The sequence below is a fragment of the Bubalus bubalis genome, chromosome 7 (assembly GCF_019923935.1).
Source record: "Bubalus bubalis isolate 160015118507 breed Murrah chromosome 7, NDDB_SH_1, whole genome shotgun sequence".
Lineage (NCBI taxonomy): Eukaryota > Metazoa > Chordata > Mammalia > Artiodactyla > Bovidae > Bubalus > Bubalus bubalis.
Window position 1 is genome coordinate 60,037,554 of NC_059163.1, and position 16,643 is coordinate 60,054,196.

The 16,643-nt window shown below is 41.6% G+C and overlaps 1 protein-coding gene across 11 annotated transcripts in view; it reads right to left on the reverse strand.

Moving 5' to 3' along the window:
- The window catches only part of TBC1D1 (TBC1 domain family member 1), a 224,205-nt gene that overhangs the window by 111,759 nt on the left and 95,803 nt on the right, over positions 1–16,643 (reverse strand). For all 11 annotated transcript variants that reach the window (XM_006055896.4, XM_044945997.2, XM_044945999.1 and 8 more), the window contains one exon: positions 251–706. In XM_006055896.4, coding sequence (XP_006055958.4) covers positions 251–706 — 456 coding nt within the window. The remainder of the gene's footprint in view (positions 1–250; positions 707–16,643) is intronic.

The window sequence follows — 16,643 nt, forward strand, 5'->3', positions numbered from 1 at the left end:
ACGTGGGAGGCAGATAAAAATCATACAGGATGTAAGATAGATTCTGTTTGTTACCCCCTGATGATTCCCAAGGCTAATAGGGACTAAATAAGGATTCTATCCTGACAAAAGAATTATTCAGAATAAAAATATACGGATTCACACACAAATCCAAAAGCAATTCACAGATAATCTTTGTTCAACTAAGCAGATTTTCTTTTGAACACAAAGACCAGATTGGGGATGTGCAGGAGGCTTGATAATATTTTACCGTGAAGAGCATAGTTCGATTTTCCTCAATATCTGTCGGCTGCACAATATTGTGTCCACTAATCAGGTGGTTCTCGATGTCGCTCTCCTCAAAAGAGCTGAAGAAACTACTACTCCGCAGGCCTGCATCCTGAAACTCCTTTCGGAAGGCCAAGGAGCGCAGCCCGGGCTGCGAGAAGGACTTGCGCATCGGCCGCGGGCCCCGCTCCCCATCCCCCGGTGGCTGCAGTGCAGACCAGAACTGATCCGAGGAGAAGCCACCGCTCACGTGACTGAAGCCTTCGATGCACTCATCGATCAGGGCGGGTGGAGCCTTCCTGTGCGCCACGGCCACGCGGCCGCAGAACAGCACCTCGAACTTCTTGGCGAATGTGTCATCGAACTCCGAAGGGCAGCGGAGCTCCTCCTGGCGGGCGATCTTCCCAGCCTGCCGGATGGAACTGATGATCTCAGGCACCTGCCGGGAAAGGAAGGAATGTCATTTGGAACCTGCTGTGGTTGGGCTTCCCTGGTAGCTCAGCTGGAAAAGAATCCGCCTGTAATGCGGGAGACCCAGTTCGATCCCTGGGTTGGAAAGATCCCCTGGAGAAGGGAATGGCTACCCACTCCAGTATTCTTGCCTGGAGAATCCCTTGGACAGAGGAGCCTGGTAGGCTACACACATACGTGGGGTAGCAAAGAGTCGGACAGGACTGAGTGACTAAGCCCAACACAGCACAGTGGTTGGGATGCACAGGGCCCGCATTCACAGGAGCCACTTCATGCTCCCCACATCCATGCACTGCATATTTCATCACACGGGGCCAAAGGAGAAGCCCACAGAGGTCCGGACCAGGAGAGGGAAAGGCACGACCTTCACAGAGAGGAGAAGGAGAGCAGTATTTATTAAGCATCCCTTAACATGCCAGGGATATGCTAGGGGATTCATGTGCCTGCAAGCTTATGTAATAAGTCCACAGACACAGCAAGTTAAATCCTTGGCCCCCCACTCCAGAGCCAAAGGTCTTCTCCGAGAAGCTGTCACTCTCCCTTCAAAAGGTCTGTCACCAAAACAGTATGCAGTTATTCTAGATTTCATGGCAGTACATCTTGGCAGCGCATCAAGTCTTCTAAAGTAAATGACACGATGAGGATAACAAGACTGAAATTACCTTACACAACCTTTCTTCTAATCATAACATCATTATTTTCTCTAATGACAACTGACAATTTATTCCTCAGTTTTATATTCCCTAATAGCTGAACAGTATTGACTACATAGCTCGGAGGTTTTAATCAAGGAATAAGCAACCCACGACAGTATCATTATCAAGGCAACACACTGTGGCTTCTTTCCACTGAACTTCTAAAGCCTTTGGTTCCTAATGCAGTCATGATCAAGAGAATGAACAAAAGAGTCTCATGTAGTATTGTCAGCCCAACTGCTATACCCTCTCATCATTAGCTTCTGACAAGATCCTTCAAAGAAGCCACAGAAAGAGACGAGTCTTCCACAGAATGAATAAGCATGTGTCCAATCATCTGGAAGACATACAGCCACAGCACTAACACAAGACAGGCATGAATGCATTTTCATAAGGAAGGGCCTAGCTTTTGATATGACCTATTAAATAACAGCCAAAGCCATTTTTTCCTTTTCCCTTTCTAAGAAAATCCAATTGAACACCCAATACCCACAGACCCATTTCTTTTTAATAACATTACAGAAGGAAAAGAAAACCAAACCCTTTTCAATTTAGGTCAAAGATCAATATATACAGTAAAGGGAGGTGGTTTCAGTAGATCTGAAAAAACTTATATTCTGTGTTCACAACATAATCCCCAAAGACCCAACTCAAAAGACTTTTCTCTGTGATTTCATATCATGCACACCTTAAAGACAATCTTTGCTGGAAAGATTAAGATATATCCTTTCAAGGTACTTTATCATACAAAAAGTCAAAACATCTTTAGACATATTTTATATTTAAAAAAATTAATTCCTGAAGCATAAGACCTAAATGACACGGAGGAAGCCAGAATTTCAACATCAAGCATCCACGTGCACTGAGTATTGCACAGCTTGGGCTGTGGCTCATTCCTCCACGTACAAATAATTACACATCTTGCAAAGGCCTAAAAGTTATTCATAAATATAAATACAGGACAGAAAGAAGAAGTAGAAAGTCTAGATTTCATTCACACATTTGCCAAACAGTCACTACAGGACCTTGGCAAAAACAGCCTCAGTTTTTCTCTCTTGGGGGGGGGGGGGAATTCTTTAAAGATTTTTCAGGTAAAAGTTGTTTCTGTGAGCATGAAGAATAATGACTTTTTCAAAAAAGAAAAACAGTTCATGCAAATAAAAGATGCTTTTCTAAGCAAATGGGTAAAATTATTTTATCAGGAGTCATGTGAATCTTCCTAATTACTAACCCCACTCTCTGAACAGGAAATTCAAAGCTTACTCAGTCTTTTGAGGCTTCTTACAATACCCGACATTTCTGTATGGTGGGTCTTCCCACTGCATCGGAATGAGTAATGGTGTCTTTCATTACGTATCAAAGGGGAGAGAAAATGTGTGAAGTCATATGAATTTATGGTGACTCGGTAATAAAGTACAAACACAAGCAAGACACAAATTAGAGAACTTGCTTTTTCCGTCTCTTCACAATGTCAGAAGAGGCTAAAGAGTACATGGGTCCTAGGCAGACAGAGTTGTGCTGTGGTCCTTTTCCCAGCCACCAATCTTTTTCCTATCCTTTAATCAGAATCTTCAAAAGATAATGCTTTAGTCAAAAACCAGTGCCTCCCTCTCCCTGAGCTGGTAAGCTGTGTGAATATGGGTATAAAGGAGATAACTGGGCTTAGAAAAATCTCAGGGATCCTGACAAGAATATAACGATTTCAAAATATTTGAAGGCATATTACCAAACACAGTTTCAACAATAAATTGTAAACAGTTTAAAATCCAACATTTTAAAAACATTTCTGTAAGTCATTCAGGTATACTAAGAGACTAAATAAAAAATGGGCTCCACTTATGTCTGAAGTGAAGTGAAGTGAAAGTCAGTTTCCAACTCTTTGTGACCACATGGACTATACAGTCCTTGGAATTCTCTAGGCCAGAATACTGGAGTGGGCAGCCTTTCCCTTCTCCAGGGGATCTTCCCACACCAGGGATCAAACCCAGGTGTCCTGCATTGCAGGCAGATTCTTTACTAGCTGATCCACAAGGTACGCCCCCATTTATGTCTAATTTTGCAAAACTTTGATAGTTTAGTTCTCTTTACCAGAACAGACCTGGGTACTGCTTTTTGAAAAATGAAGGCATATGACAAACCCACAGCTAATGTCATACACAACAGTGAAAAGCTGAAAGTATTAACTCTAAGATCAGGAACAAGATAAGGATACCCACTCTCACCACTTTCATTCAACATAGTTTTAGAAGTCCTAGCCAAAGCAAGCAAAGAAAAAGAAAATAAAAAGGAATCCAAACTGGAAAAGAAGAAAACTGTCACTGTTTGCAGATGACATAATACCATACATAGAAAATCCTAAAGATGCTACTGGAAAACTACTAGAGCTCACTAATGCTCTAGTAGAAATCCGTAAAGTTTCAGGTTACAAAGTTAATACACAGAAATCTGTTGCATCTCTATACACTAACAACAAAATATCAGAAAAAGAAACTAAGGAAACAATTCCATTTACCATTGAATCAAAAAAAAAATACAATACTGAAAAATAAACATACGTAAGGTGGCAAAAAACCTGTACTCCATAAACTTTAAGACATTGATGAAAGAAACTGAAGACAATGCAGACAGATGGAAAGATATACTGTTACTGGATTGGAAGAATCAATATAGTTAAAATGATTATACTACCCAAGGCAATCTACAGATGAAATTCAATCCCTATCAAACTACTAATGATATTTTTCACAGAAGTAGAATAATTATATATATAATCATATTAATACATATACATATATATATATATGTATATGTATAATGGAATACCACTCAGCCATAAAAAAGAATTAAAGTTTACTATTTGCAGTAACATGGATGGACTTGGAGGGCATTATGCTAAGTGAAAGAAAACAGAGAAATCACTTATATGTGTTTGATATCAATTTTATGTGAAGTTTAATAAAATGGGGATTCCCTGGTGGCTCAGTTGGTAAAGAATCCTGCAACGCAGGAGACCGGGTTCAATCCCTGGGTGGGGAAGATCCCCTGGAGGAGGGCATAGCAACCCACTCCAGTATTCTTGCCTGGAGAATCCCATGGACAGAGGAGTCTGGCAGGCTGTGTCCACGGGGTCACAAGAGTCAGACACCACTGAGCACACACACACAGAATACAACAAACTAGTAAATATTAAAAAAAAAAAAAGTAGATCCACAGATACAGAGAACAAACTAGCGGTTACCAGTGAGGAGTGGGGAAAGGAGTAATAAAGGTAGGAGAGAAAGGGCGTAAGATGGACTCAAGAATGTACTGTACAACACAGGGAATATAGCCAACATTTTGTAATAACTGTAAATGGAAAGTAGTTTTTTAAAATTGCATAATTTTTTAAAAAATGAAGGCGTCATGTCCACATATGATGAAATCCTGAATTCTCTATTCTTTATAATTCTGTCCTGGACTCACCTACACTATTGTAACATAAGGGAAGTGAGTCATTTATTTCATTTTATTTCCAAATGTCATCCTAGGTATAAGTGGATGCCAAGAGGCAGGGATTCAGAAGTGTGAGATGAACACAAGATAGCCCTGCCTGAGAAGGGAGTGGGGCCTGGAGGAAGGTTTGGTTAGAATCTTCACAGTAACTGAGATGGGGTCTGCTGGGAACTGAACTAAGCAGCAAGCACTGCAAGAGAAAAAAAGGCTGCAGGAAAGATTCTGGAAGACAGACGCACAAGACCTGGTGACTACCTGGATGGGGGAGCTGGGGGCATGGGAGACTGCACGGGACTCACAGAAGCTCTGGCTTAGGCTTCTTCATTAGGGAATACAGAAGCAGCAGGTCTGGGGAGATTACAGGGAGCTCCCCTCCTGTCCATGTTGAGTATGACCAGAAGGACTTGAAAGTAAAGACATGTGGTGGGCAGCTGGACAAGCCAACCTGCAGTCTAAGACAGGAGATCTCGACTGGACATCAACAGCCCACGTATACAGACGGGAGGTGGCTAATGCCCTGGCAACAGAAAAAGGGAAAGTAAAGGAAGTGAGCTAAGATGGTACGTTAGGATACACCAACATTTCAGGTATAAAGAAACTGAGGGATCACGGCAGAGAAACAGGACAGGCAAGCAGCAAGATGCCAGAGGTGGTGAGGGAAACAAGCCCTCCTTCTTGGGGTGTGGGGCGGGGGCGCTGAGTGAGAATAAACAGAGGGTTGAGACGGGTCTGCTGGAGTTGGCCAGCTTGTGTAAAACATAAAGCAGGGATGCCCACAATGACCCTCCAAAACAAGCAAGCAACGGAAAAATGTCTCAAGGTGAAACTTCTAGTCTATGAGAACGTATACTTCAAGTTACAATATTTACTGCAAATACACAGACGCTTTAAGGGCAAATATGCTGAGGTCAGTAGTGTTTATTCCCACTGATATGATCTGGGTACTTTTAATAAAAATCTTTTTTTAGTCACAGCAATAATATCTACGTCATTTCTGACTGCAGATAAAGTAAATCAAAACTAATGGCAGCAAAAACAAGAATCTGAAAAGCATTTTGCTGAGATAAATTCATAAGGATTTCAGATTTGGTTTTCTTCTTTTAACAATGGGCATCACAATAAAAATGTTAACTGAAATGAACTGACAATAATGAAGAAACAAATTCTGTTTTAAACATATAAAAAATTTATTGAACTACTCTTCTGTCAACCTATTTGAGTTTATGCTAAAGGTCATTTTTACGTCTGCACTTCTTTCACAGCCCAAATAAGTTTCTTTTGAATTCACATACTAATAAATGCACAGTACAGTATGAAGTTTCTGTAGCAGGCTTGTGAATACTGTTTTATAACTAGTCAGAAAATGATAATCTAAGAGAATTAAAATACTCATTTCTGCAAATAAAATCCTGATTTAAACCTTTGGGTCAAATTTCTTTTTAAAGATTTGAGGATTTTAAAGGATTATAAACACATTGCAAGTGTAATTTCATTCACAAGGACTTGGGAAAGAGCCCTTGAAACATTATTTAGGATGAAAAGCCATTTTACTGAACATTTACACTTGTGATTTTCTGCCAACTAGTAATAAATAAAATATTAAAAACTTTGTTTTGCCCATTGGATGAAATGTTCCCTCACTACAAGGAGTTAAAAAACGAGCAGTTCGAATAGAAAACAATCATTTCAGATAATTATTTCCCAGAAGAAACAGACCTGTTTTGTTTTGTTTCCGTTGGTAATAAGTGGTCATTTGTATTTGTTGGTCATAAACAAGTAAATAGGGAAAGAAAATGAAATTAAACCATGTTTTCATGTACTCTGTCTTATCTGCCTTGAATTTCATACAAAACACTTAAGAAAACATCTTCTTACTAGTGCTCGATACTTCGATTATTTAAAGAGAATAAGACTGCTGTTTGACATTCTCGACATGACACGTGAGCATTCCTATCATTCAACAGTTTGACCTGTCGAGACTAGATTCCAAATAAAGATGTGAATACACCGCATACAATGAAGAAGATGAGCCTGCTCCTGACCTGAGCAGAGGTTCAAGTGCAGGAGGAAGAGACTTGTCGGAATGTGTGGCTTCCAACGTGCACTGCACAAGCCTGGTCCCCAGGAGAGGTCTGGCGCGGCTCCTCCCAGGGAACCGATGCCCCTGCTCCCGCTGTGAGCTTACAGTTAGCCAAAGGTCAGATGAATGTGCTACATCTTCCTGACAGAGAGATCAGATGTGCTGTGATCTGGCTGGAGAAGCACCTGGCATCTTAAAAACGCTGATGACCGCTGGCCCCTAACGCAGCCCTCACACCCTGGGTCAGGACTGCCTCATCTGTCTAGTCTCCAGTTAAAACAGAAGTAGTAGCATTCAGCCGCCCTGGTTCTAATATGACAAACTGGATAAACTCTTTTCTTCGTAGCTTTTAAACCTCATGGAATGATCAGTGCAAACACAAAACCCAGCACCATACTATGAAATAAATCGTTTGAAAGGTTCCCTACAACCTTCTGGCTAAACCAGCACTTTTCTACAAACACTTAAAACAATGAGAAAAAAATCCAACTTAGGAAGTGATTTAATAGCTGCAGGAGCTAACACGAGAAGGTGGGAGAAGATAGCGCTGTAAGAGTATGAAACTGCTTTGTAACTTTTCTAAAACAGTTTTTTAAAGCTAAGACATTTTGAATGGTCAGCATAAACACTGACAGAAGTCACTAAAAGATCAACCTGGGAACATAAGTCCTCGAAATCTAAACCTCTTCATTTAATGCACTGATTTGTAACTGAAATGCACACTAGAGAGGCAGATAAACCTTTAAAATGAGTGACTTTTATCTAGTTTTCATCAGTCTAGATGAAGCAGTCTGTGGAGGTGGGGCCCTGGCACCTGCGGCTTTCAGAAACATCTAAGAGCTCTCGGGAGCAGAATTACAGATGTACCACCTGTCCTCTGTCATCCCGGAGGTAAGGAAGACGCTCCTCACCCTGCCCACTACATCATCACACCCAAAATCCATGGGATTCTTAAGAACCTAGGCAAACTGTGAATAGCAGTGAAGCAGCCCAACTCACAGATCCAGACCCTGCTTACAGCAGAGATGAACAAACTACTGAAGTCAAAAACACAAAACTCACCCCACAGATATCTGTCAAGCTATGTATACCATTTAAGGGCAAACTTGACTTGCAAATAAACTCATTGTATTTCAGAAGTCCCAAACTATTAAATACAGGAGAGCAAGTGCCTTGTAAGAAACACTACTCTATATTTTTGACCAAATATTAGAAACATCAAAATAATGTCTCCAAGATCAAGAAACATTCACAAATATAATGAACCAGCAGTTTACCACAGCAATCATCCCGTATGAGTTCTGCATGTTACACAATCTTTGAAAAAGAACTCTAGGGTCCCTTTTCTACAAAACAGGGGAACTAAAACATGTAAATATGCTACAAGTAACTATTAAAAAAAAAAAGTGCTGTTTCCTTCTCCAGGACACACGCCAAAATTGGTTTCAATAAATGATGCCCTGAATGTAAATAAATGGAGTTAGAACAACACCCTAACACCATGCACAAAAAATAACTCAAAATGGCTTAAAGACTTTAACATAAAACAGATACCATAAAACTCCTAGAAGACAGTATAAGCAAAACATTTTCTATGTAAATCGTATCAATGTTTTTATTAATTAGGTCAGTCTCCCAAGGCAATAGGAATAAAAATAAAAACAAACAAATGGGACCTAATCAAACTTACAAACTTTTGTACAGCAAAGGAAATCATTAAAAAAAAAAAAAAAAAGACAACCAATGGAATGGGAGAAAATACTTACAAATGATGCAACAGATAAAGGCTTAATCTCCAAAATATACAAATAGCTCGTAACAACTCAACAATAAAAAAACAACTCACTCAAAGAATGGGCAGAAGACCTTAACAGACATTTCTCCAAAGAAGGCATACAGATGGCCAGGAGGCACATGAAAAGATGCTCAACATCACTAATTATTAGCGAAATGCAAATCAGAACTACAGTGAGGTACCACCTCACACCAGTCAGAATGACTATCATTAAAAAGTCTACAAATAACAAATGCTGGAGAGGGTGTGGAGAAAAGGGAACCCTCCTACACTGTTGGTGGGAATGTAAATTGGTGTAGTCACTATGGAGGCTCCTCGAAAAACTAAACATAGAGCTACCATAGGATCCAGCAATCCCACTCCTGGGCATATACCTGGACAAAGCTATCATTCAAAAAGATACATGCACCCCTACGCTCATAGCAGCACTCTCCACAATAGCCAAAACATGGAAACAACGTAAATGCCCATCAACAGATGAATGGATACAGAAGATGCAATGCACACATACAGAAAAGAACAAAATAATGCCATCTGCAGAAACAAGGATATAACCAGAGACTCCCATACTAAGTGAAGGCAGTCAGAAAAAGACAACTACCATAGGACACCACTTACATGCGGAATTTAAAACATGGCACAAATGAACCTATCTATAAAACAGAAAGACTCAGACACAGGGAACACACTTGGGGCTGCCGAGCGGGGAGGGAGAGAGAGGGCCTGGGAGTTTGGGGCTGGAAGATGCAAACTATTACGTTTGGAATGGATAAACAACTAAAACCCTAACGTATAACACAACGAACTATATTCAACATCCTGTGATAAATCATGATGGAAAAGAACATGAAAAAACAATGTATATATGTATCTAACTGAGTCATTTTGCTGTACAACAGAGATTGGCACGACATTGTAAATCAACTCTAACAGGAAAAAATATGCCCTTTTGAAACTGTCACTGAGAAGAGATCTTCAATAAAGGACTGTTTGGTCACATAGTATGCATTTATAAACAAAACAGTGAAACCAGCTAGAGCACTGGGCACCAATACTGCTTTGTTTCTACCTAAAATCATTCAGGACCAAACATTAAACTCATTAAAATTGATTTTCAAGCTAATGTGTGCCCATGTGTTATCTTTTCATGTCCAAATCAATAATCTTAGAGGAAAGGAGACTATGGACCTTCTATTAAGTGACAGACACATGAGTGCTTTTCACTGTTCTCCTTTATTTCTCAAAAGTCTTTGAAAATCTCAGAGCAGTTAAAACGCTAGTGGCCTGCAGTATGAAAATAAACATGCTATTGTCTATGCAATAACAGGAGTAAATACAGACACCACACTGAGTGAAAGCAACAGATATAAAAGAATCACATGGTACAATTCCATTTTTGCCAAATTTTAAAAACAGGAAAAACTAAACTATGATAAATAGGAAGCAGAATAGGGATTATCTCTGGAGGAGGGAGAACTTTGAGGGGGCTGTGATGGGGCCTTCTGGGCTGTTGTTTATTGATCTGTTTGCCAGCCATCTAAGATTATTCAAACTGTAAAGTCACTGAGTATATGATTTATATATAATTTTATTTGGTACACTTCAATGAAAATTTTACCAAAAAGAAATATTTTTGCAGGCATGATTCAATACAGTTGAGAAGGGGACAGTGGCTCAGACGGTAAAGAATCTGACTGCAATGCAGAAGACCCAGGTTCGATCCCTGGGTCAGGAAGATCCCCTGGAGAAGGAAATGGCAACCCAACCAGTATTCCTGCCTGGAGAATTCCATGGACAGAAGAGCCTGGAGAGCTATGGTCCATGGGGTCGCAGAGTCAGATATGACTGAGTGACTAACACTTTCAACAACTAGCCCAATGTTACCCAGCTAATAAGGAGAGGAGCCAGATGGAATCAACCTGATGCTAGACACATCCTCTTTCTACCACACCAAGCCTTCACTCTCAAGTCACACAGACACCCTAGTCCCTGGGGGGTGGGGAGTGGGGGGCTGGGGTTCACATGTTCTTTGCTTTGGTTTGGGAGTTTTGGGCTTTGTTTTGGTCTTATATGGAATCCATCCCCCTTGTTTCTAATAATAATCAGTACCTCATCCCACTCCCATTCCAGTCGTTAGGTAGGACACACAGGCCCACATAACCACAGTTCATGAGAGGACTGGCAACCCCGGACCAAGCCGACCAGCACACTATTAGTGACTCCACAAGCCCCACCGCCACCACCCCTATCGGCCCTGTAATTAGTTCAGGGTTGGGTACGTAACTCCATTCCAGACCAATGACTGCTGGACTTAGGTGGTTTGTGGAATTGACAGGAGGTGGGGCGGCAGGGGAACCTGCTATTGCTTTAGACAGTGATTCTCAAACAGGGGCAATTCTGCCCCACCCCTCCTCACCCAGGGGCAATGTGTGGGGACATTTCTGGTTGTTACAAATGGAGGGTGAGCAGTACCACTGACACTGGATGGTCGAGGCCAGGGACGCTGCTGCACACCCTACAATGCACAGAGCAGGCTCCCCTGCAAAGAATTATCTGGCCGAAAATGTCAGCAGCGCCACGACTGAGAAATCTTGCTTGTGGACTTAGTTCCATGGGTGTAAACCTGGAACTGCAGGTGCCATCACACATAAATCCATGCCAGAGAGTTCCGCAGGAGGTGGAACAAAGACAGGAAGGGAGAGAACAGAAGCAAGAGGGTGAAAACGATGGCTGAGGGCCTGGATCCAGCTATCCCTGAAGTCTTATCAATCTCATTCTCATATCAATAAATTTTTTGATAATCCCATTTTATACTGTCACTTGCAACAGAGAGTCCTGTTCACACTCCCAATATGTATAAAGTTCCAGTCTGTCAATCATGTCTGACTCTTTATGACCCCATGGACTGCCATGGAATTCTTCAGGCAATACTGGAGTGGGCTGCCTTTTCCTTTTCCAGGGGATCTTCCCAACCCAGGGATCGAACCCGGGTTTCCCACATTTCAGGCAGATTCTTTACCTTCTGAGCCACCAGGGAAGCCCTAACCTTATGCCAAATTCTATGGGGAATACAAAGATAGGAACACCTAAATCTCCTTCAGGGAACCTACAATCTAAACAAAGAAAATAAACAAGTATGAAAATAAACAACGTGGAACACCAATCCAGGAGCAGTAGCGCTAAGGAGGTTACGAAGATAGGGAAATAAAAACTCGGTATAGAATATATTTCAAATAATTTATTAAAAGCAAACAGGATGATCTATATATTCACCAAACTCTACCCTTCTTAGAATGAAACCAGCTACCAAAGACCCTCCAAACTGGCTCAATTTTTTTCCCTATAAAAAAAGTGAATATATAAAATTTTAGATCACATCAACAACTGTTGAGAAAGAGCCAAAGTAAAACTCATATCTGAATGACGTGTTTACACATTATTGCTCTACCCACTTATCTCCGTGCTATGAAAGATGAGAAAGGACTCACACGTAATGCAAAAGAATGAAGAAACATGGGTTATCTGCAAAGTAGCTACACAATGCCTCGTACACAGGTCTAAATGCTTCACTCAAAGATGACTCTGTTTCTCTCGAAAGGTCATCTCCACCTTGCACCAGGTTGGGAGTGGGACTGGTGCCCACCCTGGGTGACTGGGGCACTGGAGCATCACGCGGCCTGCCCTCTCTCCAGAATACACAGCCTCCTTCACTGCCGGTAAGCACAACCACCTCAATGAAAAACAAAGCAAAGGAATCTCCTGGGCTTCAGCAAGATCTCTAAGGGCAAGACTTAATTTCTTAGGCAAAAGACTGGTTCCCTCCCCCAAAGGAAAACAATGAGTAAAGGAGAACGTCCTGTGCCCAGTACAGGGCTCTGATCCACAGCAACAAGCAGCAGCTGTCCCCATGGAGGATGCGCTTGTGTCTCAGAACATGGGCAACCCAGGGCGAGCCTAAGAACAGCATCACGCACGCCATACAAAGGCCAGGGCAGGGCTGCTCCCCACCTGAGCGCACGGTCTCACCCTGTTAATCAAATCAGGGCTGTACTTCCGTGTGATGGGTGACAGCCCAGGCTGTGGATAACCAGCCCCAGAGACTGTCTTACAGTCTCACTCTTTGTGCTTAAGACAAACTGAATAGAGTCAGTTTATCAGGATCAAGGCAGCTACTGGAAAATGCAGGTTTTTCTCTCAAATTCTTCCCCCCTCTCTCCATCCCCCCATTCTAAGAGGAAGATAAGCATGTGTTTTTCCCTCTGGGATGCATCCTTCGTATGTACCCTCTGTTCCTGGAGTCCCCGGGGCCTCCACTCCAGGCAGCACCAGCCCAAGCGCGGTTATGACTAAGACAGTGCAGGCTGACAGCTGCTAGGCAGAAGGGACAGAAATGAGGGGCACCTATCCCCTGCCTCTGACTACCTTCCAGGGCCAAGGTCAGGGCCTTCCTCCTGGGTCTGAGCCAGGAACAAGCCGGTCTGTGGCAGCTTGCCTTAATAGGAAAGGGCCAACCTCCAGAACCAAGAAGCAGCAAGTACTAACTGCCTTCCCACTTTTCAATAATTCAGCCTCCTTCTAAAACACAGCAGCAGAATGTATTCTTTAGTCATCTTTCATTTCCGATAACAAGCTTAATAAATATCCACATAAAAGAAAAATACAGAAAACTTAAAATTGCCTATAATCCCAAGCCCAGAAATGTCACAGTCAACATTTTTTTCTTACCTGTGGTTTCTTGCATACACTAAATGGTGATTTCCTCTACTTAAATCAAAAAAAAAAAAAAGGAGGGGTGTGGATCACAGTGTTCTGTATTTATCATCATGGGCATACGGTCACATCATGGGCATACGGTCAACCCATTCTAGAACCATCTCCCTCCCCATCACTACACAATGGAAATAACAACAACAACAAATAATAATAATCTCTTCAGGATCCAATTTCAATTAATCTCACACTAGCTGTCATGAACTCTGGCCCCATCAGAAGCTATTCTGGCAAATGTGCGATGAGCATCCCAAACTTTGCATCCATTGCCGAGACCCCTACTTGTGTCAAGAGCATGAAGTGTTTGTGTACATATGGGGAGAGGCGGGAAGGTAATCAGGAGAGATGAGAATGAACCCAGTATTGCTTTTTAAGTCAGAGAGAAACATTCCATTCAGAGGAAGAAAGAGGAGACAGCCTATCTGGGAGCAAAACGGAAACAGAATAACCTTCAAAAAGATAGACAAGGTCAGCCCTAAGGCCTGCCCCAGCTGAAGCCATGAATCTACTGCAATGACAGATCCTGCAGGCAATTCTGGAATGGGAATGCCAAAATAAGCTCCAAAATCTTGCCAGTGTGAGCAAGACATCCAGCTTCTTAGAACTCAGCATCCTACCTCGCAGGCTGTTTTGAGGAGAAAATTAAACAATGTGAAAGTTGTTAGTGTAACCTACCACACATTAGCTTCCAACAAATGCCATCTGTGACCTTCACATTTGCCAACTAATGAAAAGGTCAACTCTCAATTAAAGTAACAGCAACTGCAGGCAATGAGCTTGCTATTATTCCAACTTCCTTTCAGTACAGAACTGGTAATAAATGACAAAAATTTATTGTGTATCAGCTAGCCACAGATAATGCCAATCACATTTTTTGGAAATGTGACCAAATTTCCAAACATTCCATAGGCAAGAGAACTTCCCCCCATCACACCCCACTCCCAACTTGCCAGCAATCCCAAATACCTAAGAATAGCAAAGCTCTGATTCAAACGGAGCTGGGGAAGGACATCCCTTCTCCTTCCTTCTGCCAGCACTGAGGGGTCACAAGGCCCACAGGAACAGAGTGAAAACCACTACCTTACAAAACGACGTATGTCTGAGAGTGGCAGGCAGTTCCGTAGCACATTCAGGACAGCCCCATAAACTTCAGAGCATAAAACACCGAAATGCTTGAATGACAGCTCTAAGAGAGCGGAATTACTGTCTATTTTGCTCACTGTTAGAGCCTGAAGTGTCCAGGACAGTGCCTGGCACAGAGCAAGTATTCAATAAGTTTGCTCAATGTACGCGTGACTGCAATTGAAAATGAAAATTTAGTGATTTCAAGGTTTTTAAGTGATAAGAAATATCTCAAGTAGACCTTAGAAGAGAAACCATGATAAACCTGTAGGATCTCCAACACAATGCCTGTGCATAGTATGCATGCAACAAATATTTGCAGAAGGAACGAATGCTGTAAAAATAGCAAACCAGAAACAGAGACTAAATCCTTTTGGATTAAAAGATTTTTCTAGACAGCTGAGGGCTGCCCCTTTAAGCGCTTAAGCTATTTTTATTTTAACCATTTTTGGATAGGAATCATTTACTGTATTTTTTCAAAGGCGATAGAGAATGTACTTTAACACTTTCTTTTTTGTGGTGAGCATATATTACAACGACCACAAGACCTACTGAGGCTGTGAAAAGCTCCGTGCTAGTATAGCTTAGAGCAACAGACAAGGCTGTGGGAATGAGAGACGGTATCTCAGCTTTTAATTACATACCCCACCTTCCCACCAGTCCTCCCAAAACAGATGCTGGCATGCTTTGAAATGCACCCCAGGAACCGAAGCAGAAGCTCCTAAACTCATAGTGTCACACACTCCCTCTGACAAAATCCTACAGACCCTTCTCAGAGTAAGATTTTTAAATGCCATAAAACAGAACACAAGACAAAACAAAAGAATTACACCAAAAGGGAATTATCCAAATAATTATGACATAGTATTATGTGCTTCTCACCATACTTAACTAGGTCCAGTGGCAAATCGTATAACTACTGTAATTCAAAGTAATGATGAGCATATTTGGTATTTTTGAAAAATGTGTAACAACTATAATACAATATGAAAATAACTGATTTCATTGGTGTTATTGTCATAGGAGTTGCCAGTGCTAATGGGAGGCGGGAGGGTGAAAACTCATAACTGAAGATGTTAAACTGCAGTTAGAGATTAGTGGAAACAAAGGTGAATTTTTCTTCTGTCCAAGCTCATGAACCTCCCCCCACCCCCAACTTCCATCCTCCGATTTCAGGATAAGGATCCTTGGACTAAACGAAGCAGGCAGGGTGGGGGATAGGAACAGCTACAGTTAAACATAAGATCACCACCAGCCATCTCTCTTGGGACCACGGTGTGAATATATTGTATATATGAATAATAAAACAAAGCCACTGCACCATTCCAGTGCAAACGTAAGTCTAGCTGTAAATGGGAAAGCTACACCAGAAGCCATAACCATCCAAGTCTACAAAGGGAAATTACAATGTTACGATGCAGTCAAGAAGGGAAGCAAAATCTAAATGGGTTAAAACTCCAAGTGTCCATTAGAGTTATGGAATTAATTTCTACATAATGCAAATACTTCATCAATATAAAAACATTAGAACTCTTTTCAAATGTTACAAAGACTCAATTTTAGTTTGATGTGATACACCGCCTAGCTAGTCCTTGATTATGACAATTTTGTCTAATATACAAAAACAGATGAAAATAATTTTTTACTTCAGCTTCAAGTTATCCCTGCCAATGAGAGTAGAAAAATATGACAAATACCTTTAAATCCTTATTTCAAGAAACTGTCATTTAGATTGCAGCTCACATTTGACACTGCAAGCAAGCAGGGGAGGCTTTACTCTAGAATGTTCTTCCATCAACTCTCTACTAGCATCTGCTGATTCTTCCAGGCCCAGTCCAATCACCTCCACTCCCACGGGCCTGGCCCCCTGGTATACAGGTCACAGCCCTAACACTTTGGGCTGGGAACAGGGTGTTGTTTGGTTCATTTCTGTGGGCCCTGCAGGCCCGTA